The 27,277-nt window shown below is 59.9% G+C and overlaps 1 protein-coding gene across 1 annotated transcript in view; it reads right to left on the bottom strand.

Annotated features, from left to right (window-relative positions):
• LOC147412744 (DNA-directed RNA polymerase II subunit RPB1-like) overlaps positions 1-27,277 on the bottom strand; it is a gene marked incomplete at both ends in the record, with an annotated part of 56,030 nt that overhangs the window by 13,117 nt on the left and 15,636 nt on the right. The window contains 8 exon segments of the mRNA XM_086481067.1: positions 2,522-2,626; positions 2,722-2,822; positions 6,531-6,777; positions 10,398-10,622; positions 13,800-14,005; positions 16,231-16,336; positions 18,599-18,770; positions 24,861-25,044. Of these exon segments, the coding sequence (XP_086337193.1) occupies positions 2,522-2,626; positions 2,722-2,822; positions 6,531-6,777; positions 10,398-10,622; positions 13,800-14,005; positions 16,231-16,336; positions 18,599-18,770; positions 24,861-25,044 (1,346 nt within the window).

Here is a 27,277-nt window from a genome sequence, read left to right as displayed (position 1 = left end):
GGGGACACCTTGGCCACCTGGAAGGACACCCTGGGCACCCAGAGACCTTCACCCATGTCCATAAGTATCACTGTGGGCATCCTGGATCTCCTGGAGATCACCGTGGAGAACTTCTAAGTGCTCCTCAGGATTCACCAGGAGTCCTGGCACTCACAGGAGCACCCATGGGTGCTGCCTGGCCACCTGAGGGGACACCCTGGGCACCTGGAAGGACACCCCGGGCACCCAGAGACCTTCACCCATGACCACAAGTATCACCGTGGCCATCCTGGACCTCCTGGAGGTCACCATGGAGAACTTCCAAGGGCTCCTCAAGATCCACCAGGAGTCCTGGCCCTCACAGGAGCACCCATGGGTGCTGCCTGGCCACCTGAGGGGACACTCCAGGTGGCCAGAGGTCTCCTTAGGTGACTCCAGGTGTCACTGTGGCCATCCTGGACCTCCTAGAGGTCACCATGGAGAACTTCCAAGTGCTCCTCAGAATCCACCAGGAGTCCTGGCACCCACAGGAGCACCCATGGGTGCTGCCTGGCCACCTGAGGGGACACCCCGGGCACCCAGAGACCTTCACCCATGACCACAAGTATCACCGTGGCCATCCTGGACCTCCTGGAGATCACCATGGAGAACTTCCAAGTGCTCCTCAGGATCCACCAGGAGCGCTGGCCCTCACAGGAGCACCCATGGGTGCTGCCTGGCCACCTGAGGGGACACCTTGGCCACCTGGAAGGACACCCTGGGCACCCAGAGACCTTCACCCATGTCCATAAGTATCACTGTGGGCATCCTGGATCTCCTGGAGATCACCGTGGAGAACTTCTAAGTGCTCCTCAGGATTCACCAGGAGTCCTGGCACCCACAGGAGCACCCATGGGTGCTGCCTGGGCACCTGAGGGGACACCCTGGGCACCTGGAAGGACACCCTGGCCACCTGAGGGGACACCCTGGGCACACTGAGACTTTCACCCATGTCCATAAGTATCACCATGGGCATCATGGATCTCCTGGAGGTCACCATGGAGAACTTCCAAGTGCTCCTCAGGATCCACCAGGAGTCCTGGCACTCACAGGAGCACCCATGGGTGCTGCCTGGCCACCTGAGGGGACACTCCAGGTGGCCAGAGGCCTCCTTAGGTGACTCGAGGTGTCACTGTGGCCATCCTGGACCTCCTACAGGTCACCATGGAGAACTTCCAAGTGCTCCTCAGGATCCACCAGGAGCCCTGGCCCCCACAGGAGCACCCATGGGTGCTGCCTGGGCACCTGAGGGGACACCCCGGGCACCCAGAGACCTTCACCCATGACCACAAGTATCACCGTGGCCATCCTGGACCTCCTGGAGGTCACCATGGAGAACTTCCAAGGGCTCCTCAAGATCCACCAGGAGTCCTGGCACTCACAGGAGCACCCATGGGTGCTGCCTGGCCACCTGAGGGGACACCCCGGGCACCTAGAGACCTTCACCCATGTCCATAAGTATCACCATGGGCATCATGGATCTCCTGGAGATCACCGTGGAGAACTTCCAAGTGCTCCTCAGGATTCACCAGGAGTCCTGGCACTCACAGGAGCACCCATGGGTGCTGCCTGGCCACCTGGAAGGACACCCTGGACACCCAGAGACCTTCACCCATGTCCACAAGTATCACCGTGGGCATCCTGGACCTCCTAGAGGTCACCATGGAGAACTTCCAAGTGCTCCTCAGGATCCACCAGGAGCACTGGCACTCACAGGAGCACCCATGGGTGCTGCCTGGCCACCTGAGGGGACACCCTGGCCACCTGGAAGGACACCCTGGGCACCTGGAAGGACACCCTGGGCACCCAGAGACCTTCACCCATGTCCATAAGTATCACCATGGGCATCATGGATCTCCTGGAGATCACTGTGGAGAACTTCTAAGTGCTCCGCAGGATCCACCAGGAGCCCTGGCCCCCACAGGAGCACCCATGGGTGCTGCCTGGCCACCTGAGGGGACACCTTGGCCACCTGGAAGGACACCCTGGACACCCAGAGACCTTCACCCATGACCACAAGTATCACCGTGGCCATCCTGGACCTCCTGGAGATCACCATGGAGAACTTCCAAGTGCTCCTCAGGATCCACCAGGAGCGCTGGTACTCACAGGAGCACCCATGGGTGCTGCCTGGCCACCTGGAAGGACACCCTGGACACCCAGAGACCTTCACCCATGACCACAAGTATCACCCTGGGCATCCTGGACCTCCTGGAGGTCACCATGGAGAACTTCCAAGGGCTCCTCAAGATCCACCAGGAGTCCTGGCCCTCACAGGAGCACCCATGGGTGCTGCCTGGCCACCTGAGGGGACACCTTGGCCACCTGGAAGGACACCCTGGACACCCAGAGACCTTCACCCATGACCACAAGTATCACCGTGGGCATCCTGGACCTCCTGGAGATCACCACGGAGAACTTCCAAGCGCTCCTCAAGATCCACCAGGAGCCCCGGCCCCAAGAGGAGCACCCATGGGTGTCCCCTCCCCCGCCCCTCCCCCACCTTGCTGATCTGCTCGATGCCCTGCAGCGTCATGTCCGTCAGCATGTTGGACTCGATGCAGCGCAAGAAGACGTCGTCGTCCATCTTGTCCACCACCTCCTCCTCCTGGGGACAAGCCGGGGGGGTGGGGGAGGGTGACAGCCGGCCCACCGTCGGGTCTCCAGCCCCGTCACCCATGGGTGGCCCACCCCAGGTCCCACCTCCTGCATCTTGTTCTCGTCGCTGTTCATGATGCGGATGCGCAGCACCAGCTTCTCCGCGTTGTCGTCGTTGAAGATGCAGTTGAGGTCGTCACCGAAGCCTGGAGGGGGGAGGGGACAACAGAGCGGGGTGGCACCTTGGGCACCCCCCCCTAGCCCACCACCGGCCACCCAAAAGTGCTCTATGGTCACCCCAGAGCCCTGCCCAAGCCATCCCAAAGAGCCTCCAGGCTCATCCAGGACATCCCAAAAGCTGCCCAGATGCCTTCAAGGCTCATCCAGGACCCACCAAAGACCCTCCAGGCTCACCCAGGACATACCAAAAGCTCCCCAGATGCCTTCAAGGCTCATCCAGGACCCTCCAAAGACCCCTCAGATGCCCTCAAGGCTCATCCAGGACCCCCCAAAGACCCCTCAGATGCCCTCAAGGCTCACCCAAGACGCACCAAAACCTCCCCAGATGCCCTCAAGGCTCACCCAGAACCCCCAGAGACCGTCAAGGCTCACCCAAGACCCTCCAAAGACCCTCCAGGCTCACCCAGGAGATCCCAAAAGCTGCCCAGGTGCCCTCAAGGCTCACCCAGAACCCCCAGATGCCCTCAAGGCTCATCCAGGACCCCCAGAGACCCTCAAGGCTCACCCAGGACCCCCCAAAACCTCCCCAGATGCCCTCAAGGCTCATCCAGGACCCCCAGAGACCCTCAAGGCTCATCCAGGACCCCCCAAAGACCCCTCAGATGCCCTCAAGGCTCATCCAGGACCCCCCAAAGACCCTCCAGGCTCACTCAGGACATCCTAAAAGCTCTCCAGATGCCTTCAAGCCTCACCCAGAACCCCCAGATGCCCTCAAGGCTCATCCAGGACCCCCCAAAGACCCCTCAGATGCCCTCAAGGCTCACCCAGGACCCCCCAAAAGCTCCCCAGATGCCCTCAAGGCTCACCCAGAACCCCCAGAGACCCTCAAGGCTCACCCAGGACCCACCAAAGGCCCCTCAGATGCCCTCAAGGCTCATCCAGGACCCACCAAAGACCCTCCACGCTCCCCCAGGATCCCCCAAAACCTCCCCAGATGCCCTCAAAGCTCATCCAGGACCCCCCAAAGTCCCCTCAGATGTCCTCAAGGCTCACCCAGAACCCCCCAAAGACCCTCCACGCTCCCCCAGGACCCCCCAAAACCTCCCCAGATGCCCTCAAGGCTCCCCCAGAACCCCCCAAAGACCCTCAACACTCCCCCAGGACCCCCCAAAACCTCCCCAGATGCCCTCAAGGCTCATCCAGGACCCACCAAAGACCCTCCACGCTCCCCCAGGACCCCCCAAAACCTCCCCAGATGCCCTCAAAGCTCATCCAGGACCCCCCAAAGACCCCTCAGATGCCCTCAAAGCTCATCCAGGACCCCCCAAAGACCCCTCAGATGCCCTCAAGGCTCACCCAGAACCCCCCAAAGACCCTCCACGCTCCCCCAGGACCCCCCAAAACCTCCCCAGATGCCCTCAAGGCTCCCCCAGAACCCCTCAAAGACCCTCCACGCTCCCCCAGGACCCCCCTAAACCTCCCCAGATGCCCTCAAGGCTCATCCAGGACCCCCCAAAAGCTCACCAGATGCCCTCAAGGCTCATCCAGGACCCCCCAAAGACCCCTCAGATGCCCTCAAGGCTCACCCAAGATGCACCAAAACCTCCCCAGATGCCCTCAAGGCTCCCCCAGAACCCCCCAAAGACCCTCCACGCTCCCCCAGGACCCCCCAAAACCTCCCCAGATGCCCTCAAGGCTCACCCAGAACCCCCCAAAGACCCTCCACGCTCCCCCAGGACCCCCCAAAACCTCCCCAGATGCCCTCAAGGCTCACCCAGGACCCCCCAAAGACCCCTCAGATGCCCTCAAGGCTCATCCAGGATCCCCCAAAGACCCCTCAGATGTCCTCAAGGCTCACCCAGGACCCCCCAAAGACCCTCCACGCTCCCCCAGGACCCCCCAAAACCTCCCCAGATGCCCTCAAGGCTCACCCAGAACCCACCAAAGACCCTCCACGCTCCCCCAGGACCCCCCAAAACCTCCCCAGATGCCCTCAAGGCTCACCCAGGACCCCCCAAAGACCTCTCAGATGCCCTCAAGGCTCACCCAGAACCCCCAGAGACCCTCAAGGCTCGCCCAAGACCCTCCAAAGACCCTCCAGGCTCACCCAGGACATCCCAAAACCTCCCCAGATGCCCTCAAGGCTCACCCAGAACCCCCAGAGACCCTCAAGGCTCACCCAGGACCCTCCAAAGACCCTCCACGCTCCCCCAGGACATCCCAAAACCTCCCCAGATGCTCTCAAGACTCATCCAGGACCCCCCAAAAGCTCACCAGATGCCCTCAAGGCTCATCCAGGACCCCCCAAAGACCCCTCAGATGCCCTCAAGGCTCACCCAAGATGCACCAAAACCTCCCCAGATGCCCTCAAGGCTCCCCCAGAACCCCCCAAAGACCCTCCACGCTCCCCCAGGACCCCCCAAAACCTCCCCAGATGCCCTCAAGGCTCATCCAGGACCCCCCAAAGACCCTCCACGCTCCCCCAGGACCCCCCAAAACCTCCCCAGATGCCCTCAAGGCTCATCCAGGACCCACCAAAGACCCTCCACGCTCCCCCAGGACCCCCCAAAACCTCCCCAGATGCCCTCAAAGCTCATCCAGGACCCCCCAAAGACCCCTCAGATGCCCTCAAGGCTCCCCCAGAACCCCCCAAAGACCCTCCACGCTCCCCCAGGACCCCCCAAAACCTCCCCAGATGCCCTCAAGGCTCCCCCAGAAGCCCTCAAAGACCCTTCACGCTCCCCCAGGACCCCCCTAAACCTCCCCAGATGCCCTCAAGGCTCATCCAGGACCCCCCAAAAGCTCCCCTCAGATGTCCCCAAGGCTCACTCAGGACCCCCCAAAAGCTCCCCAGATACCCTCAAAGCTCACCCAGGACCCCCAGATGCCCTCAAGGCTCACCCAGGACCCCCCAAAGTCCCCTCAGATGCCCTCAAGGCTCACCCAGGATCCCCCAAAGACCCCTCAGATGCCCTCAAGGCTCCCCCAGAAACCCCCAAAGACCCTCCACGCTCCCCCAGGACCCCCCAAAACCTCCCCAGATGCCCTCAAGGCTCACCCAGAACCCACTAAAGACCCTCCACGCTCCCCCAGGACCCCCCAAAACCTCCCCAGATGCCCTCAAGGCTCACCCAGAACCCCCAGAGACCCTCAAGGCTCGCCCAAGACCCTCCAAAGACCCTCCAGGCTCACCCAGGACATCCCAAAACCTCCCCAGATGCCCTCAAGGCTCATCCAGGACCCCCCAAAGACCCTTCACGCTCCCCCAGGACCCCCCTAAACCTCCCCAGATGCCCTCAAGGCTCATCCAGGACCCCCCAAAGACCCCTCAGATGCCCTCAAGGCTCACCCAAGACGCACCAAAACCTCCCCAGATGCCCTCAAGGCTCACCCAGAACCCCCCAAAGACCCTCCACGCTCCCCCAGGACCCCCCAAAACCTCCCCAGATGCCCTCAAGGCTCCCCCAGAACCCCCCAAAGTCCCCTCAGATGCCCTCAAGGCTCACCCAGGACCCCCCAAAGTCCCCTCAGATGCCCTCAAGGCTCACCCAGGACCCCCCAAAGACCCCTCAGATGCCCTCAAGGCTCCCCCAGAACCCCCCAAAGACCCTCCACGCTCCCCCAGGACCCCCCAAAACCTCCCCAGATGCCCTCAAAGCTCACCCAGCCCACCCCAAAGATCCTCCACTCGCCCAAGATGCCCCCAAAGTCATCGTCCCCGGCCCCGGACCCACCAGCGTTGATCTTCTCGGCGATCTGCTCCATGGTGAGCTTGCGGTCGGTCATGTGCTTGCGGTCGAGCTCGACGCGGAGCAGCCAGGGCGAGATGCGGCTGACGTCGAAGTCGGGCATCTCGTAGTAGACGTTGACCCATTCCTGGTCCTCGGCCACCACCGTGCTCTGAGGGTTGGGGTCGTAGTAGATGGCGGTGTTGGCCGTCACCTTCCGCAGGGTGGTGTGCTCCAGGCGGCACAGGATGTCCTGGGGGGGGGGGGGACGGGAGGGACACAGGGCGTCAGCGTGGGGGTGGGGGAGGTGGGGGTGGGGGAGGTGGGGATCCAGGGATGGAGGACGTGGGGGTGGAGGACGTGGGGATGGAGGACGTGGGGATGGAGGACGTGGGGATGGAGGACGTGGGGATGGAGGACGTGGGGATGGAGGACGTGGGGATGGAGGACGTGGGGATGGAGGACGTGGGGATGGAGGACGTGGGGATGGAGGACGTGGGGATGGAGGACGTGAGGATCCGGGGATGGAGGACGTGGGGATGGAGGACGTGGGGATGGAGGACGTGGGGATGGAGGACGTGGGGATGGAGGACGTGGGGATGGAGGACGTGGGGATGGAGGACGTGGGGATGGAGGACGTGGGGATGGAGGACGTGGGGATGGAGGACGTGGGGATGGAGGACGTGGGGATGGAGGACGTGGGGATCCGGGGATGGAGAACGTGGGGATCCAGGGATGGAGAACGTGGGGATCCAGGGATGGAGAACATGGGATGGAGGATGTGGGGACGGAGAACGTGGGGATCCAGGGATGGAGAACATGGGGATGGAGGACATGGGGATCCAGGGATGGAGGACGTTGGGGTGGAGGACGTGGGGGTGGAGGACGTGGGGGTGGAGGACGTGGGGATCCAGGGATGGAGGACGTGAGGATCCAGGGATGGACAATGTGGGGATGGAGGACGTGGGGATGGAGAACATGGGGATCCAGGGATTGAGAATGTGGGGATGGAGAATGTGGGGATGGAGAACGTGGGGATCCAGGGATGGAGGACGTGGGGATCCAGGGATGGAGGACGTGGGGATCCAGGGATGGAGAACGTGGGGATGGAGAACGTGGGGGTGGAGGACGTGGGGGTGGAGGACGTGGGGGTGGAGGACGTGGGGGTGGAGGACGTGGGGGTGGAGGACGTGGGGGTGGAGGACGTGGGGGTGGAGGACGTGGGGGTGGAGGACGTGGGGGTGGAGGACGTGGGGGTGGAGGACGTGGGGGTGGAGGACGTGGGGGTGGAGGACGTGGGGATGGAGGACGTGGGGATGGAGGACGTGGGGATGGAGGACGTGGGGGTGGAGGACGTGGGGGTGGAGGACGTGGGGATGGAGGACGTGGGGATCCAGGGATGGAGAACGTGGGGATCCGGGGATGGAGAACATGGGATGGAGGATGTGGGGACGGAGAACGTGGGGATCCAGGGATGGAGAACATGGGGATGGAGGACATGGGGATCCAGGGATGGAGGACGTGGGGGTGGAGGACGTGGGGGTGGAGGACGTGGGGAGGGGATGGAGGACATGGCAATGTGGGAGATGGCACAGGGACCATCACAGGGCCATGAGACCATGAAGCCACAGGGCCACCACAGAGGGGACACGAAGCCACGGGGCCACCACAGTGGGGACATGAAGCCACGGGGGCCACCAGGGCAAGATGAAGCCGTGGGGCCACCACAGAGGGGACACAAGGCCATGGGGCCACCATAGCAGTGACACAAAGCCACGGGGCCACCACAGAGAGGACACAAAGCCATGGGGCCACCACAGAGGGGACACGAAGCCACGGGGCCACCACAGTGGGGACACGAAGCCACGGGGCCACCACAGAGGGGACACGAAGCCACGGGGCCACCACAGAGGGGACACGAAGCCATGGGGCCACCACAGTGGTGACACAAGGCTATGAGGGCCACCAGGGCAAGACGAAGCCACGGGGCCACCACAGAGAGGACACAAAGCCACGGGGCCACCACAGTGGGGACACAAAGCCACGGGGCCACCACAGTGGGGACACGAAGCCACGGGGGCCACCAGGGCAAGATGAAGACGTGGGGCCACCACAGAGAGGACACAAGGCCATGGGGCCACCATAGCAGTGACACGAAGCCATGGGGCCACCACAGTGGTGACACAAGGCCATGAGGGCCACCAGGGCAAGACGAAGCCACGGGGCCACCACAGAGGGGACACAAAGCCACGGGGCCACCACAGAGGGGACACAAAGCCATGGGACCACCACAGTGGTGACACAAGGCCATGAGGGCCACCAGGGCAAGACGAAGCCACGGGGCCACCACAGAGGGGACACAAAGCCACAGGGCCACCACAGAGGGGACACAAAGCCACGGGGCCACCACAGTGGGGACATGAAGCCACGGGGGCCACCAGGGCAAGATGAAGCCGTGGGGCCACCACAGAGAGGACACAAGGCCATGGGGCCACCATAGCAGTGACACAAAGCCACGGGGCCACCACAGTGGTGACACAAAGCCACGAGGGCCACCACAGTGGGGACACGAAGCCACGGGGGCCACCAGGGCAAGACGAAGCCACGGGGCCACCACAGAGGGGACACAAAGCCACGGGGCCACCACAGAGGGGACACGAAGCCACGGGGCCACCACAGTGGTGACACAAGGCCATGAGGGCCACCAGGGCAAGACGAAGCCACGGGGCCACCACAGAGGGGACACAAAGCCACGGGGCCACCACAGAGGGGACACAAAGCCATGGGACCACCACAGTGGTGACACAAGGCCATGAGGGCCACCAGGGCAAGACGAAGCCACGGGGCCACCACAGAGGGGACACGAAGCCATGGGGCCACCACAGTGGGGACACGAAGCCACGGGGCCACCACAGTGGGGACACGAAGCCATGGGGCCACCACAGAGGGGATGCAAGGCCATGGGGCCACCACAGTGGGGACACGAAGCCACGGGGGCCACCAGGGCAAGATGAAGCCATGGGGCCACCACAGAGGGGACACAAAGCCATGGGGCCACCACAGTGGGGACACGAAGCCACGGGGCCACCACAGAGGGGACACAAAGCCACGGGGCCACCACAGAGGGGACACAAAGCCATGGGGCCACCACAGTGGGGACACGAAGCCACGGGGGCCACCAGGGCAAGATGAAGCCATGGGGCCACCACAGAGGGGACACAAAGCCATGGGGCCACCACAGAGGGGACACGAAGCCACGGGGCCACCACAGAGGGGACACAAGGCCATGAGGGCCACCAGGGCAAGACGAAGCCATGGGGCCACCACAGTGGGGACACAAAGCCACGGGGCCACCACAGTGGGGACATGAAGCCATGGGGCCACCACAGTGGGGACATGAAGCCACGGGGGCCACCAGGGCAAGATGAAGCCATGGGGCCACCACAGAGGGGACACAAAGCCACGAGGCCACCACAGCAGGGACATGAAGCCATGGGACCACCACAGCGGTGAAATAAAGCCATGGGGCCACCACAGTGGGGACACGAAGCCACGGGGCCACCACAGAGGGGACACGAAGCCATGGGGCCACCACAGTGGTGACACAAGGCTATGAGGGCCACCAGGGCAAGACGAAGCCACGGGGCCACCACAGAGGGGACACAAAGCCACGGGGCCACCACAGTGGTGACACAAAGCCACGAGGGCCACCAGAGCAAGACGAAGCCACGGGGCCCACCACGGAACTGCAGCAGCAACACCAAGCCATGGGGCCACCACGAAGCCACCCCAGGAGAAGACACCCCCCCACCCCACCCCACCCCACCCCACCCCACCCCGCCGTGAGGTCCCCTGTCCCCACCAGGTGCCCACCTTGGCCCTCTCGGCGTCGCGGGCGCTCTGGCCCAGCAGGAAGACGGTGAGCGAGGGGGTCTTGGGCTTCTTGGAGATGTTGATGAGCTCCTTCAGGCGGGGGACGCCCAGGGTGACGTTCTTGGCCGAGACGCCGGCGTAGTGGAAGGTGTTGAGGGTCATTTGGGTGGCGGGTTCGCCCAGCGATTGGGCTGCCAGAGCCCCCACCATCTCCCCGGGGTGGGCCTGGGGGGACACGGGGGGGGGGGGGGGGTCAGGGGGACCCCAAAACCATCCCAGGTCTGGAGTCAAACCCCCCTGAGATGTGGCTTCAAGAATATTGTGGATCTAAGACTCAAGATTACCCCAGATCTGCACCCAAAAATGCCCCAAATCCAGCCCTAAACCCCCGGATTTACCCCAAACATTTCTCTGGGGGGACACGGGGGGTCAGGGGGACCCCAAAACCATCCCAGGTCCAGAGCCAACCCCCCTGAGATGTGGCTTCAAGAACATCATGGACCTGAACTCAAGATTACCCCAGATCTGCACCCAAAAATGTCCCAAATCCAGCCCTAAATCTCTGGATTCACCCCCAACGTTTCTCTGGGGGGACACGGGGGGTCAGGGGGACCCCAAAACCATCCCAGGTCCAGAGCCAAACCCCCCTGAGATGTGGCTTCAAGAATATCGGGGAGCTGGACTCAAGATTACCCCAGATCTGGACCCAAAAATGTCCCAAATCCAGCCCTAAATCCCTGGATTTACCCCCAATGTTTTTCGGGGGGGACATGGGGTGTCAGGGGGACCCCAAAACCATCCCAGGTCTGGACCCAAACCCCCCTGAGATGTGGCTTCAAGGACATCATGGAGCTGGACTCAAGATTACCCCAGATCTGGACCCAAAAATGTCCCAAATCGAGCCCTAAACCCCTGGATTCACCCCCAATGTTTCTCGGGGGGGGACACGGGGTGTCAGGGGGACCCCAAAACCATCCCAGGTCCAGAGCCAAACCCCCCCGAGATGTGGCTTCAAGAATATCGGGGATCTAGACTCATGATTAGCCCAGATCTGCACCCAAAAATGTCCCAAATCGAGCCCTAAATCCCTGGATTTACCCCCAATGTTTTTCGGGGGGGACATGGGGTGTCAGGGGGACCCCAAAACCATCCCAGGTCCAGAGCCAAACCCCCCCGAGATGTGGCTTCAAGAATATCGTGGATCTAAGACTCAAGATTACCCCAGATCTGCACCCAAAAATGCCCCAAATCGAGCCCTAAATCCCTGGATTTACCCCCAATGTTTCTCGGGGGGGACATGGGGTGTCAGGGGGACCCCAAAACCATCCCAGGTCTGGACCCAAACCCCCCTGAGATGTGGCTTCAAGAACATCATGGAGCTGGACTCAAGATTACCCCAGATCTGGACCCAAAAATGTCCCAAATCCAGCCCTAAATCCCTGGATTTACCCCCAATGTTTTTCTGGGGGGACACGGGGGGTCAGGGGGACCCCAAAACCATCCCAGGTCTGGACCCAAACCCCCCTGAGATGTGGCTTCAAGAATATTGTGGAGCTGGACTCAAGGTTACCCCACATCTGACCCTAAACCCTCACATCTGACCCCCAGAGCCCTCCAAAACCCCCACATCTGACCCCAAACCCCCAAGATCTGACCCCAAACCCCCACATCTGACCCCAAACCCCCACATCTGACCCCCAAACCTCCAGAACTGACCCCCAGAGCCCTCCAAACCCCCAAGATCTGACCCTAAACCCCCACATCTGACCCCCAGAGCCCTCCAAAACCCCAACATCTGACCCCAAACCCCCACATCTGACCCCCAGAGCCCTCCAAAACCCCAAGATCTGATCCCAAACCCCCACATCTGACCCCCAAACCCCCAGAACTGACCCCCAGAGCCCTCCAAAACCCCCAGGCCTGACCCCAAACCCCCAGACCTGACCCCAAACCCCCACATCTGACCCCCAAACCCCCACATCTGACCCCCCGAGCCCTCCAAAACCCCAACATCTGACCCCAAACCCCCAAGATCTGACCCCAAACCCCCACATCTGACCCCCAGAGCCCTCCAAAACCCCAAGATCTGACCCCAAACCCCCACATCTGACCCCCAGAGCCCTCCAAACCCCCCGAACTTGCCCCCCAACCCCCCGAATTTTCCCCCCAACCCCCCGAACTTGCCCCCCAACCCCCCGCTCACGATGGCCTGGTTGAACTTGGACTCGATCTCGCCCAGGAGCCAGTCGAAGGCAGCCCGGGATCCCCCCAGGCCTGACCCCGACCCCCCACATCTGACCCCAAACCCCCACATCTGACCCCAAACCCCCACATCTGACCCCCAAACCCCCACATCTGACCCTAAACCCCCACATCTGACCCTAAACCCCCACATCTGACCCCCAGAGCCCTCCAAACCCCCACATCTGACCTCCAAACCCCCACATCTGACCCTAAACTCCCACATCTGACCCCAAACCCCCAGAACTGACCCCCAGAGCCCTCCAAAACCCCAACATCTGACCCCAAACCCCCAAGATCTGACCCTAAACCCCCACATCTGACCCCCAGAGTCCCCACGTGACCCCCAGAGTCCTCCAAAACCCCAAGATCTGACCTTAATCTCCCAGAACTGACCCCCAGAGCCCTCCAAAACCCCAACATCTGACCCCAAACCCCCGAACTTGCCCCCCAACCCCCCGAATTTTCCCCCCAACCCCCCGAACTTGCCCCCCAACCCCCCGCTCACGATGGCCTGGTTGAACTTGGACTCGATCTCGCCCAGGAGCCAGTCGAAGGCAGCCCGGGATCCCCCCAGGCCTGACCCCGACCCCCACATCTGACCCCAAACCCCCACATCTGACCCCCAGAACCCTCCAAAACCCCAAGATCTGACCCCAAACCCCCACATCTGACCCCCAAACCCCCACATCTGACCCCCAAACCCCCACATCTGACCCCCAGAGCCCTCCAAAACCCCAACATCTGACCCCAAACCCCCAAGATCTGACCCCAAACCCCCACATCTGACCCCAAACCCCCACATCTGACCCCAAACCCCCACATCTGACCCCCAGAGCCCTCCAAAACCCTCAGATCTGACCCCCAAACCCCCACATCTGACCCCCAGGGCCCTCCAAAACCCCAAGATCTGACCCTAAACCCCCATAACTGACCCCCAAACCCCCATAACTGACCCCCAAACCCCCACATCTGACCCCAAACACCCACATCTGACCCCCAGAGCCCTCCAAAACCCCAAGATCTGACCTTAATCTCCCAGAACTGACCCCCAGAGCCCTCCAAAACCCCAACATCTGACCCCAAACCCCCGAACTTGCCCCCCAACCCCCCGAATTTTCCCCCCAACCCCCCGAACTTGCCCCCCAACCCCCCGCTCACGATGGCCTGGTTGAACTTGGACTCGATCTCGCCCAGGAGCCAGTCGAAGGCCTCCCCGCTGAGGCGGAACTCCTCCACCATGCGGCGGCTGCAGAGGGTGGAGCGCAGGTGGATGTTGAAGAGCAGCGTCGCGTTCTCCTGCGCCTGCCGGCTCAGCGGGTCGTCCCCGTTGACGATCACCAGCTTGCGGCTCAGCTCCTTCACCCCTGCGGGCGGCACCGCGGGGGGCGTTGGGGGGTCCTCCAGCCCCACAGCACCCTCCTGGGGGTCCTCCAGCCCCACAGCACCCTCCTGGGGGTCCTCAAGTCCTCCCAGCACCTTCCTGGGGGTCTAAAGTCTTCCCAGGATCTTCCTGGGGGTCTAAAGTCCTCCCAACACCCTCCTGGGGGTCTAAAATCCTCCCAACACTTTCTTGGGGAGCCTCAAGTCCTCCCAGCACCTTCCTGGGGGTCCTCCAGCCCCACAACACCTTCCTGGGGGTCCTCGAGGCCCACAACACCCTCCTGGGGGTCCTCAAGTCCTCCCAGCACCTTCCTGGGGGTCTAAACTCCTCCCAACACCTTCCTGGGGGTCCTCCAGGGCCACAACACCCTCCTGGGGGTCCTCGAGTCCTCCCAACGCCTTCCTGGGGGTCTAAAGTCCTCCCAGCACCCTCCTGGGGGTCCTCCAGCCCCACAGCACCCTCCTGGGGGTCCTCGAGTCCTCCCAACACCTTCCTGGGGGTCCTCCAGCCCCACAGCACCCTCCCGGGGGTCCTCCAGGGCCACAACACCCTCCTGGGGGTCTAAAATCCTCCCAGCACCTTCTTGGGGAGCCTCAAGTCCTCTCAGCACCTTCCTGGGGGTCCTCCAGCCCCACAGCACCTTCCTGGGGGTCTAAAGTCCTCCCAGCACCTTCCTGGGGGTCCTCCAGCCCCACAACACCCTCCTGGGGGTCCTCGAGTCCTCCCAGCACCTTCTTGGGGGTCCTCCAGCCCCACAACACCCTCCTGGGGGTCCTCGAGTCCTCCCAGCACCTTCTTGGGGAGCCTCAAGTCCTCCCAGCACCTTCTTGGGGGTCTAAAGTCCTCCCAGCACCTTCCTGGGGGTCCTCGAGTCCTCCCAACGCCTTCCTGGGGGTCTAAAGTCCTCCCAGCACCTTCTTGGGGGTCCCCCAGTCCTCCTGACACCTTCCTGGGGGTCCTCGAGTCCTCCCAGCACCTTCCTGGGGGTCCTCCAGCCCCACAGCACCCTCCTGGGGGTCCTCCAGCCCCACAACACCCTCCTGGGGGTCTAAAGTCCTCCCAGCACCTTCCTGGGAGATACTGGGGTCCTCCAAGTCTCCCGGCCCCTTCTTGGGGGGTCCCTGTGGTCCTCAAGACCCCCCCCGAACCTTCATGAAGGTCCTGCGGGTCCCCCAGCCCCTTCCAGGCAGGTTGTGGGGGTCCTGAAAGTCCCCCCAAACCTTCTGGGGGGGGTCCCCAAATCCCCCAGCCCCTTCTTGGGGGTCCCTGAGGTCCTGAAAGTCCCCCCAAACCTTCCTGGGGGGTCCCCAAATCCCCCAGCCCCTTCTTGGGGGTCCCTGAGGTCCTGAAAGTCCCCCAAAACCTTCCGGGGGGGGCCCCAAATCCCCCAGCCCATTCTTGGGGGTCCCTGAGGTCCTGAAACTCCCCCCAAACCTTCCTGGGGGGGTCCCCAAAACCCCCAGCCCCTTCCAGGGGGTCCCTGAGGTCCTGAAACTCCCCCCAAAACCTTCCTGGGGGGGTCCCCAAATCCCCCAGCCCCTTCCTGGGGGTCCCTGAGGTCCTGAAACTCCCCCCAAAACCTTCCTGGGGGGGTCCCCAAAACCCCCAGCCCCTTCTAGGGGGTCCCTGAGGTCCTGAAAGTCCCCCCAAACCTTCCTGGGGGGGTCCCCAAATCCCCCAGCCCCTTCCTGGGGGTCCCTGAGGTCCTGAAAGTCCCCCCAAACCTTCCTGGGGGGGGGCCCCAAATCCCCCAGCCCCTTCTTGGGGGTCCCTGAAGACCTGAAACTCCCCCAAAACCTTCCTGGGGTGGTCCCCAAATCCCCCAGCCCCTTTTTGGGGGTCCCTGAGGTCCTGAAAGTCCCCCAAAACCTTCCTGGGGGGGTCCCCAAATCCCCCAGCCCCTTCTTGGGGGTCCCTGAGGTCCTGAAAGTCTCCCAAAACCTTCCTGGGGGGGTCCCCAAATCCCCCAGCCCATTCTTGGGGGTCCCTGAGGTCCTGAAACTCCCCCCAAAACCTTCCTGGGGGGGTCCCCAAATCCCCCAGCCCCTTCTTGGGGGTCCCTGAGATCCTCAAAATCCCCTAAAACCTTCTCTAAGGGGTCCCAGGAGTCCCCAGATGCCTCGTAGGGATCTCGGGGGACCCCCCCCCAGCCCCTCCTTCTGGGCTCAAGAAGCCCCTTAATTTGGGGGACCCCCCAAAACCACTCACCCTCCACCACCTTGACGGGGTGCAGGTCGGAGGGGAGGCGGGAGTTGATGTGGAAAATCTTCTGGGCGTTCCAGATCATCCGCAGGAGGTTACAGGGGAGCACGACCTGGGGCAAAAAAGGGGGGGGGGGGGGCAGAAATGGGGGGGTCAGCCCCACAAAATGGAGAGGCAGCCCCCCAAAATGGGGGGTCAGGGGTCAGCACCCCCAAATCAGGGTCACTGGGTGGGTTTGTGCCCTCAAAAGCCTGAGCAAGCCCCCAAAAATAGGGGTATTGGGGTCTGTATGCCCCAAAAAAGGGGGACAAGGGGGGGGTCTGTGCCCTGAAATGGGGTGGGCAGCCCCCCAAAATGGGGGGTCGGGGTCAGCACCCCCAAATCAGGGCCACAGGGGGGGGGTTGTGCCCTGAAAAGCTTGAGCTGGCAGCCAAAAATAGGGGTATTGGGGTCTGTATGCCCCAAAAAAGGGGGACAAGGGGGGGTCTGTGCCCTGAAAAGGGGGGGTCAGCCCCCCAAAATGGAGGACCAGCCCCCCAAAATGGGGGGTCAGGGGTCAGCACCCCCAAATCAGGGCCACAGGGGGGGGGTTGTGCCCTGAAAAGCTTGAGCTGGCAGCCAAAAATAGGGGTATTGGGGTCTGTATGCCCCAAAAAAGGGGAACGAGGGGGTGTCTGTGCCCTGAAAAAGGGGGGGTCAGCCCCCCAAAATGGGGGGTCAGTCCCCCAAAATGGGGGGTCAGAGGTCAGCACCCCCAAATCAGGGCCACTGGGGGGGGTTGTGCCCTGAAAAGCCTGAGCTGGCAGCCAAAAATAGGGGTATTGGGGTCTGTATGCCCCAAAAAAGGGGGACAAGGGGGGGGTCTGTGCCCTGAAAAAGGGGGGTCAGCCCCCCAAAATGGGGGGTCAGTCCCCCAAAATGGGGGGTCAGAGGTCAGCACCCCCAAATCAGGGCCACTGGGGGGGGTTGTGCCCTGAAAAGCCTGAGCTGGCAGCCAAAAATAGGGGTATTGGGGTCTGTATGCCCCAAAAAACGGGGACGAGGGGGGGTCTGTGCCCTGAAAAGGGGGGGTCAGCCCCCCAAAATGGAGGACCAGCCCCCCAAAATGGGGGGTCAGGGGTCAGCACCCCCAAATCAGGGCCACGGGGGGGGGGTTGTGCCCTGAAAAGCCTGAGCTGGCAGCCAAAAATAGGGGTATTGGGGTCTGTATGCCCCAAAAAAGGGGGACAAAGGGGGGTCTGTGCCCTGAAAAAGGGGGGTCAGCCCCCCAAAATGGGGGGTCAGTCCCCCAAAATGGGGGGTCAGAGGTCAGCACCCCCAAATCAGGGCCACTGGGGGGGGTTGTGCCCTGAAAAGCCTGAGCTGGCAGCCAAAAATAGGGGTATTGGGGTCTGTATGCCCCAAAAAAGGGGGACAAGGGGGGGTCTGTGCCCTGAAAAGGGGGGGTCAGCCCCCCAAAATGGAGGACCAGCCCCCCAAAATGGGGGGTCAGGGGTCAGCACCCCCAAATCAGGGCCACTGGGGGGGGTTGTGCCCTGAAAAGCCTGAGCTGGCAGCCAAAAATAGGGGTATTGGGGTCTGTATGCCCCAAAAAAGGGGGAAAGGGGGGGGTCTGTGCCCTGAAAAGGACGGGTCAGACCCCCAAAATGGGGGGTCAGGGGTCAGCACCCCCAAATCAGGGCCACTGGGGGGGGTTGTGCCCTGAAAAGCCTGAGCTGGCAGCCAAAAATACGGATATTGGGGTCTGTATGCCCCAAAAAAGGGGGACGAGGGGGGGGTCTGTGCCCTGAAATGGGGTGGTCAGCCCCTCAAAATGGGGGGTCAGGGGTCAGCACCCCCAAAAGGGCACCCCCAAAGCAAGGGGGGGATCATTGTGTCCTGTGGGACCCCAAAAAGGGGGGCAGCACCCCCAAAACGGGTGGTCCGGGTGGCTTTTAGGGGGTCCGGGTGGCTTCTGGGGGGTCTGGTGGCTTTTTGGGGGGTCTGGGTGGCTTTTGGTGGACCTGGGTGGCTTTCTGGGGGTCTGGGTGGCTTTTGGGGGGATCTGAATGGCTTTTGCTGGACCTGGGTGGCTTTCTGGGGGGTCTGGGTGGCTTTTGCTGGACCTGGGGGGCTTCTGGTGGACCTGGGGGGCTTTTTAGGGTGTCTGGGTGGCTTTTTGGGGGGTCTGGGTAGCTTTTGCTGGACCTGGGTGGCTTTTTGGGGGGTCTGGGTGGCTTTTGGTGGACATGGGGAGCTTCTGGTGGACCTGGGGGGCTTCTGGTGGACCTGGGTGGCTTTTTAGGGGGGTCTGGGTGGCTTTTGCTGGACCTGGGCGGCTTTTTGGGGGGGTCTGGGTGGCTTTTGGGGGGCGGGGGTGGCTTTTGGGGGTCACCTTGCTGTCGCCGGTGGGGAAGATGACCCTGAGGACCTCGCGGTCCTCCCGCATCTTCTCGAACTCGCGCTCGAGCTCGTTCTGGATGTGGGCGTTGGAGAGGATGTCCTTGACCAGCTCCTCCTGCAGCGTCCGCCGCAGCGCCCGCTCGTTGGTGTAGTCGAACTTGAACCTGGGGGGGACGCGGGGGGAGGGTTGGGGGCGTCGGGGGGGGGCCCCACTTGGATGAGGAGCAGCTTGGGGATCCCAAAAGGAGCCCAAAGTTGGGGAGGAACTAGTTGGAGACGCCAAAAGGAGACCAAATTTGAAGAAGAGCAGCTTGGAGACCCCAAAATGAGCTCAAATTTGGGGAAGAACAGCTTGGGGACCCCAAAAGGAGACCAAATTTGGGGAGGAACATCTTGGGAGACCCCCAAATGAGCTCAAATTTGAAGAACAGCAGCTTGGAGACCCCAAAATGAGCTCAAATTTGAGGAAGAACAGCTTGGAGACCCCAAAAGGAGCCCAAATTTGGGGAGGAACATCTTGGGAGACCCCAAAAGGAGCCCAAATTTGGGGAGGAGTAGCTTGGAGACCCCAAAAGGAGCCCAAATTTGGGGAGGAGCAGCTTGGAAGCCCCAAAATGAGCTCAAATTTGGGGAAGAACAGCATGGGGACCCCAAAATGAGCTCAAATTTGGGGAGGAACAGCTTAGAGAGCCCAAAATCAGCTCAAATTTGGAGAGGAGCAGCTTGGAGACCCCAAAAGGAGACCAAATTTGGGGAGGAGCAGCTTGAGGACCCCAAAAGGAGCCCAAATTTGGGAAAGAACAGCTTGGGGACCCCAAAAGGAGACCAAATTTGGGGAGGAGCAGCTTGGGGACCCCAAAAGGAGACCAAATTTGGGGAGGAGCAGCTTGGGGACCCCAAAAGGAGCTCAAATTTGGGGAGGAGCAGCTTGGAGACCCCAAAATGAGCTCAAATTTGGGGAGGAACATCATGGAGACCCCAAAATGAGCTCAAATTTGGGGAAGAACAGCTTGGGGACCCCAAAAGGAGACCAAATTTGGGGAGGAACATCTTGGGAGACCCCCAAATGAGCTCAAATTTGAAGAACAGCAGCTTGGAGACCCCAAAATGAGCTCAAATTTGGGGAAGAACAGCATGGGGACCCCAAAATGAGCTCAAATTTGGGGAGGAACAGCTTAGAGAGCCCAAAATCAGCTCAAATTTGGAGAGGAGCAGCTTGGAGACCCCAAAAGGAGACCAAATTTGGGGAGGAGCAGCTTGAGGACCCCAAAAGGAGCCCAAATTTGGGAAAGAACAGCTTGGGGACCCCAAAAGGAGACCAAATTTGGGGAGGAGCAGCTTGGGGACCCCAAAAGGAGACCAAATTTGGGGAGGAGCAGCTTGGGGACCCCAAAAGGAGCTCAAATTTGGGGAGGAGCAGCTTGGAGACCCCAAAATGAGCTCAAATTTGGGGAGGAACATCATGGAGACCCCAAAATGAGCTCAAATTTGGGGAGGAACAGCTTGGGAGACCCCAAAATGAGCTCAAATTTCGAGAGGAGCAGCTTGGAGACCCCAAAATGAGCTCAAATTTGGGGAGAAGTAGCTTGGAGACCCCAAAAGGAGCCCAAATTTGGGGAGGAACATCATGGAGACCCCAAAATGAGCTCCAATTTGGGGAGGAACATCATGGAGACCCCAAAATGAGCTCAAATTTGAAGAGGAGCAGCTTGGGGACCCCAAAATGAGCTCAAATTTGGGGAGGAGCAGCTTGGAGACCCCAAAAGGAGCCCAAATTTGGGGAGGAGCAGCTTGGAGACCCCAAAATGAGCTCAAATTTGGGGAGGAACATCATGGAGACCCCAAAATTAGCTCAAATTTGGGGAGGAACATCTTGGGAGACCCCAAAATGAGCCCAAATTTGGGGAGGAGCAGCTTAGAGACCCCAAAATGAGCCCAAATTTGGGGAGGAGTAGCTTGAGATCCCAAAATCAGCTCAAATTTGGGGAGAAGCATCTTGGAGACCCCAAAATGAGCTCAAATTCGGAGAAGAACATCTTGGAGACCCCAAAATGAGCTCAAATTCGGAGAAGAACATCTTGGAGACCCCAAAATGAGCTCAAATTTTGGGAGGAGCAGCCTGGAGACCCGAAACGGAGCCCAAATTTGGGGAGGAACATCATGGAGACCCCAAAATGAGCTCAAATTTGAGGAGGAACATCATGGAGACCCCAAAATGAGCTCAAATTTGCGGAGGAGCAGCTTGGAGACCCCAAAATGAGCTCAAATTTGGGGAGGAGCAGCTCAGAGACCCCAAAAGGAGACCAAATTTGGGGAGGAGCAGCTTGGAGACCCCAAAATGAGCTCAAATTTGCGGAGGAGCAGCTTGGAGACCCCAAAATGAGCTCAAATTTGGGGAGGAGCAGCTCAGAGACCCCAAAAGGAGACCAAATTTGGGGAGGAGCAGCTTGGAGACCCCAAAATGAGCTCAAATTTGGGGAGGAACATCTTGGAGACCCGAAAATGAGCTCAAATTTGAGGAGGAACATCTTGGACACCCCAAAATGAGCTCAAATTTGGGGAGAAGTAGCTTGGAGACCCCAAAAGGAGCTCAAATTTGGAGAGGAACATCATGGAGACCCCAAAATGAGCTCAAATTTGGGGAGGAACATCTTGGAGACCCCAAAAGGAGCTCAAATTTAGGGAGGAGGAGCTTGGAGACCCCAAAATGAGCTCAAATTTAGGGAGGAGCAGCTTGGAGACCAAAAAATGAGCTCAAATTTAGGGAGGAGCAGCTTGGAGACCCCAAAAGGAGACCAAATTTGGGGAGGAGCAGCTTGAGGACCCCAAAAGGAGCCCAAATTTGGGAAAGAACAGCTTGGGGACCCCAAAAGGAGACCAAATTTGGGGAGGAGCAGCTTGGGGACCCCAAAAGGAGACCAAATTTGGGGAGGAGCAGCTTGGGGACCCCAAAAGGAGCTCAAATTTGGGGAGGAGCAGCTTGGAGACCCCAAAATGAGCTCAAATTTGGGGAGGAACATCATGGAGACCCCAAAATGAGCTCAAATTTGGGGAAGAACAGCTTGGGGACCCCAAAAGGAGACCAAATTTGGGGAGGAACATCTTGGGAGACCCCCAAATGAGCTCAAATTTGAAGAACAGCAGCTTGGAGACCCCAAAATGAGCTCAAATTTGGGGAAGAACAGCATGGGGACCCCAAAATGAGCTCAAATTTGGGGAGGAACAGCTTAGAGAGCCCAAAATCAGCTCAAATTTGGAGAGGAGCAGCTTGGAGACCCCAAAAGGAGACCAAATTTGGGGAGGAGCAGCTTGAGGACCCCAAAAGGAGCCCAAATTTGGGAAAGAACAGCTTGGGGACCCCAAAAGGAGACCAAATTTGGGGAGGAGCAGCTTGGGGACCCCAAAAGGAGACCAAATTTGGGGAGGAGCAGCTTGGGGACCCCAAAAGGAGCTCAAATTTGGGGAGGAGCAGCTTGGAGACCCCAAAATGAGCTCAAATTTGGGGAGGAACATCATGGAGACCCCAAAATGAGCTCAAATTTGGGGAGGAACAGCTTGGGAGACCCCAAAATGAGCTCAAATTTCGAGAGGAGCAGCTTGGAGACCCCAAAATGAGCTCAAATTTGGGGAGAAGTAGCTTGGAGACCCCAAAAGGAGCCCAAATTTGGGGAGGAACATCATGGAGACCCCAAAATGAGCTCCAATTTGGGGAGGAACATCATGGAGACCCCAAAATGAGCTCAAATTTGAAGAGGAGCAGCTTGGGGACCCCAAAATGAGCTCAAATTTGGGGAGGAGCAGCTTGGAGACCCCAAAAGGAGCCCAAATTTGGGGAGGAGCAGCTTGGAGACCCCAAAATGAGCTCAAATTTGGGGAGGAACATCATGGAGACCCCAAAATTACCTCAAATTTGGGGAGGAACATCTTGGGAGACCCCAAAATGAGCCCAAATTTGGGGAGGAGCAGCTTAGAGACCCCAAAATGAGCCCAAATTTGGGGAGGAGTAGCTTGAGATCCCAAAATCAGCTCAAATTTGGGGAGAAGCATCTTGGAGACCCCAAAATGAGCTCAAATTCGGAGAAGAACATCTTGGAGACCCCAAAATGAGCTCAAATTCGGAGAAGAACATCTTGGAGACCCCAAAATGAGCTCAAATTTTGGGAGGAGCAGCCTGGAGACCCGAAACGGAGCCCAAATTTGGGGAGGAACATCATGGAGACCCCAAAATGAGCTCAAATTTGAGGAGGAACATCATGGAGACCCCAAAATGAGCTCAAATTTGCGGAGGAGCAGCTTGGAGACCCCAAAATGAGCTCAAATTTGGGGAGGAGCAGCTCAGAGACCCCAAAAGGAGACCAAATTTGGGGAGGAGCAGCTTGGAGACCCCAAAATGAGCTCAAATTTGCGGAGGAGCAGCTTGGAGACCCCAAAATGAGCTCAAATTTGGGGAGGAGCAGCTCAGAGACCCCAAAAGGAGACCAAATTTGGGGAGGAGCAGCTTGGAGACCCCAAAATGAGCTCAAATTTGGGGAGGAACATCTTGGAGACCCGAAAATGAGCTCAAATTTGAGGAGGAACATCTTGGACACCCCAAAATGAGCTCAAATTTGGGGAGAAGTAGCTTGGAGACCCCAAAAGGAGCTCAAATTTGGAGAGGAACATCATGGAGACCCCAAAATGAGCTCAAATTTGGGGAGGAACATCTTGGAGACCCCAAAAGGAGCTCAAATTTAGGGAGGAGGAGCTTGGAGACCCCAAAATGAGCTCAAATTTAGGGAGGAGCAGCTTGGAGACCAAAAAATGAGCTCAAATTTAGGGAGGAGCAGCTTGGAGACCCCAAAAGGAGACCAAATTTGGGGAGGAGCAGCTTGAGGACCCCAAAAGGAGCCCAAATTTGGGAAAGAACAGCTTGGGGACCCCAAAAGGAGACCAAATTTGGGGAGGAGCAGCTTGGGGACCCCAAAAGGAGACCAAATTTGGGGAGGAGCAGCTTGGGGACCCCAAAAGGAGCTCAAATTTGGGGAGGAGCAGCTTGGAGACCCCAAAATGAGCTCAAATTTGGGGAGGAACATCATGGAGACCCCAAAATGAGCTCAAATTTGGGGAAGAACAGCTTGGGGACCCCAAAAGGAGACCAAATTTGGGGAGGAACATCTTGGGAGACCCCCAAATGAGCTCAAATTTGAAGAACAGCAGCTTGGAGACCCCAAAATGAGCTCAAATTTGGGGAAGAACAGCATGGGGACCCCAAAATGAGCTCAAATTTGGGGAGGAACAGCTTAGAGAGCCCAAAATCAGCTCAAATTTGGAGAGGAGCAGCTTGGAGACCCCAAAAGGAGACCAAATTTGGGGAGGAGCAGCTTGAGGACCCCAAAAGGAGCCCAAATTTGGGAAAGAACAGCTTGGGGACCCCAAAAGGAGACCAAATTTGGGGAGGAGCAGCTTGGGGACCCCAAAAGGAGACCAAATTTGGGGAGGAGCAGCTTGGGGACCCCAAAAGGAGCTCAAATTTGGGGAGGAGCAGCTTGGAGACCCCAAAATGAGCTCAAATTTGGGGAGGAACATCATGGAGACCCCAAAATGAGCTCAAATTTGGGGAGGAACAGCTTGGGAGACCCCAAAATGAGCTCAAATTTCGAGAGGAGCAGCTTGGAGACCCCAAAAGGAGCCCAAATTTGGGGAGGAACATCTTGGGAGACCCCAAAAGGAGCCCAAATTTGGGGAGGAGCAGCTTAGAGACCCCAAAAGGAGCTCAAATTTGGAGAGGAACAGCTTGGGAGACCCCAAAAGGAGCTCAAATTTGGGGAGGAGCAGCTTGGAGACCCCAAAAGGAGCTCAAATTTGGGGAGGAACAGCTTGGGAGACCCCAAAATGAGCTCAAATTTGGGGAGGAACAGCTTGGGAGACCCCAAAATGAGCTCAAATTTGGGGAGGAGCAGCTTGGAGACCCCAAAATGAGCTCAAATTTGGGGAGAAGTAGCTTGGAGACCCCAAAAGGAGCCCAAATTTGGGGAGGAACATCATGGAGACCCCAAATGAGCTCCAATTTGGGGAGGATCATCTTGGGGACACCAACCTGGAGCCCCAATTTGGGCCAGAAGATCTTGGGAGACCCCCAAGACGGGCCGAAGCTCTAGGACAGGAGACCCGCCAACACGTCCCCCCGGGCCTCCCCCCATGCTCTGGGACCTCTCCAACCGCTCCCCCCCCCCCCCCCCAAACCCTCCCGTCCCCCCAAGCAGAAGGTCCCTCACTTCTTCTCGAAGGCCTTGTTGGAGGGTTTGAGGGTGGCCAAGTTCTGGAACTCGACGCTCTCGCCCGCCAGCCCGTCCTCGCCGTAGCGGAGCTGCACCACCTGGTTGATGGAGTTCCGCACCGTCGCGTCGTACTTCACCATCACCGACTCCATCGACTTGATCAGCCGCCGCTGGATGTACCCTGCGATGGGGGGGGGACACGGCGGGGGGCAAGGGGGGTGTCAGCCCTGGGGGTCCTGGAGAGCTTTGGGAGATTTCCTCAGGAGGCATCTGGGGAGGGTTTGGGGGTCCTCAAGAGCTTTGGGGAAGCTCAGGAGGCATCTGGGGAGGGTTTAGGGGTCCTCAGGAGGCATCTGGGGAGGGTTTGGGGGTCCTCAAGAGCTTTGGGGAAGCTCAGGAGGCATCTGGGGAGGGTTTGGGGGTCCTCAGGAGGAATCTCGGGTGGGTTTGGGGGTCCTCAAGAGCTTTGGGGAACCTCAGGAGGCATCTGGGGAGGGTTTGGGGGACCTCAAGAGCTTTGGGGAAGCTCAGGAGGCATCTAGGGAGGGTTTGGGGGTCCTCAAGAGCTTTGGGGAACCTCAGGAGGCATCTAGGGAGGGTTTGGGGGTCCTCAAGAGCTTTGGGGAAGCTCAGGAGGCATCTGGGGAGGGTTTAGGGGTCCTCAGGAGGAATCTCGGGAGGGTTTGGGGGTCCTCAAGAGCTTTGGGGAAGCTCAGGAGGCATCTGGGGAGGGTTTAGGGGTCCTCAGGAGGAATCTCGGGAGGGTTTGGGGGTCCTCAAGAGCTTTGGGGAAGCTCAGGAGGCATCTGGGGAGGGTTTGGGGGTCCTCAAGAGCTTTGGGGAACCTCAGGAGGCATCTAGGGAGGGTTTGGGGGTCCTCAAGAGCTTTGGGGAAGCTCAGGAGGCATCTAGGGAGGGTTTGGGGGTTCTCAAGAGCTTTGGGGAAGCTCAGGAGGCATCTGGGGAGGGTTTGGGGGTCCTCAAGAGCTTTGGGGAAGCTCAGGAGGCATCTGGGGAGGGTTTGGGGGTCCTCAAGAGCTTTGGGGAAGCTCAGGAGGCATCTGGGGAGGGTTTGGGGGTCCTCAAGAGCTTTGGGGAAGCTCAGGAGGCATCTGGGGAGGGTTTAGGGGTCCTCAGGAGGCATCTGGGGAGGGTTTGGGGGTCCTCAAGAGCTTTGGGGAAGCTCAGGAGGCATCTGGGGAGGGTTTGGGGGTCCTCAAGAGCTTTGGGGAAGCTCAGGAGGCATCTGGGGAGGGTTTAGGGGTCCTCAGGAGGCATCTGGGGAGGGTTTGGGGGTCCTCAAGAGCTTTGGGGAACCTCAGGAGGCATCTAGGGAGGGTTTGGGGGTCCTCAAGAGCTTTGGGGAAGCTCAGGAGACATCTGGGGAGGGTTTAGGGGTCCTCAGGAGGCATCTGGGGAGGGTTTGGGGGTCCTCAAGAGCTTTGGGGAAGCTCAGGAGGCATCTGGGGAGGGTTTAGGGGTCCTCAGGAGGCATCTCGGGAGGGTTTGGGGGTCCTCAAGAGCTTTGGGGAAGCTCAGGAGGCTTCTGGGGAGGGTTTGGGGGTCCTCAAGAGCTTTGGGGAAGCTCAGGAGACATCTGGGGAGGGTTTAGGGGTCCTCAGGAGGCATCTGGGGAGGGTTTGGGGGTCCTCAAGAGCTTTGGGGAAGCTCAGGAGGCATCTAGGGAGGGTTTGGGGGTCCTCAAGAGCTTTGGGGAACCTCAGGAGGCATCTAGGGAGGGTTTGGGGGTCCTCAAGAGCTTTGGGGAAGCTCAGGAGGCATCTAGGGAGGGTTTGGGGGACCTCAAGAGCTTTGGGGAAGCTCAGGAGGCATCTGGGGAGGGTTTAGGGGTCCTCAGGAGGCATCTGGGGAGGGTTTGGGGGTCCTCAAGAGCTTTGGGGAAGCTCAGGAGGCATCTGGGGAGGGTTTGGGGGTCCTCAAGAGCTTTGGGGAAGCTCAGGAGGCATCTGGGGAGGGTTTAGGGGTCCTCAGGAGGCATCTGGGGAGGGTTTGGGGGTCCTCAAGAGCTTTGGGGAAGCTCAGGAGGCATCTAGGGAGGGTTTGGGGGACCTCAAGAGCTTTGGGGAAGCTCAGGAGGCATCTGGGGAGGGTTTAGGGGTCCTCAGGAGGCATCTGGGGAGGGTTTGGGGGTCCTCAAGAGCTTTGGGGAAGCTCAGGAGGCATCTGGGGAGGGTTTGGGGGTCCTCAAGAGCTTTGGGGAAGCTCAGGAGGCATCTGGGGAGGGTTTAGGGGTCCTCAGGAGGCATCTGGGGAGGGTTTGGGGGTCCTCAAGAGCTTTGGGGAAGCTCAGGAGGCATCTGGGGAGGGTTTAGGGGTCCTCAGGAGGCATCTCGGGAGGGTTTGGGGGTCCTCAAGAGCTTTGGGGAAGCTCAGGAGGCATCTGGGGAGGGTTT

The sequence above is a fragment of the Leptosomus discolor genome, unplaced genomic scaffold (genome assembly GCF_034619465.1).
Source record: "Leptosomus discolor isolate bLepDis1 unplaced genomic scaffold, bLepDis1.hap2 HAP2_SCAFFOLD_214, whole genome shotgun sequence".
NCBI lineage: Eukaryota > Metazoa > Chordata > Aves > Leptosomiformes > Leptosomidae > Leptosomus > Leptosomus discolor.
Note: the sequence above shows the minus strand (reverse complement) of the source record. Positions and strands in the feature narration are given on the sequence as shown.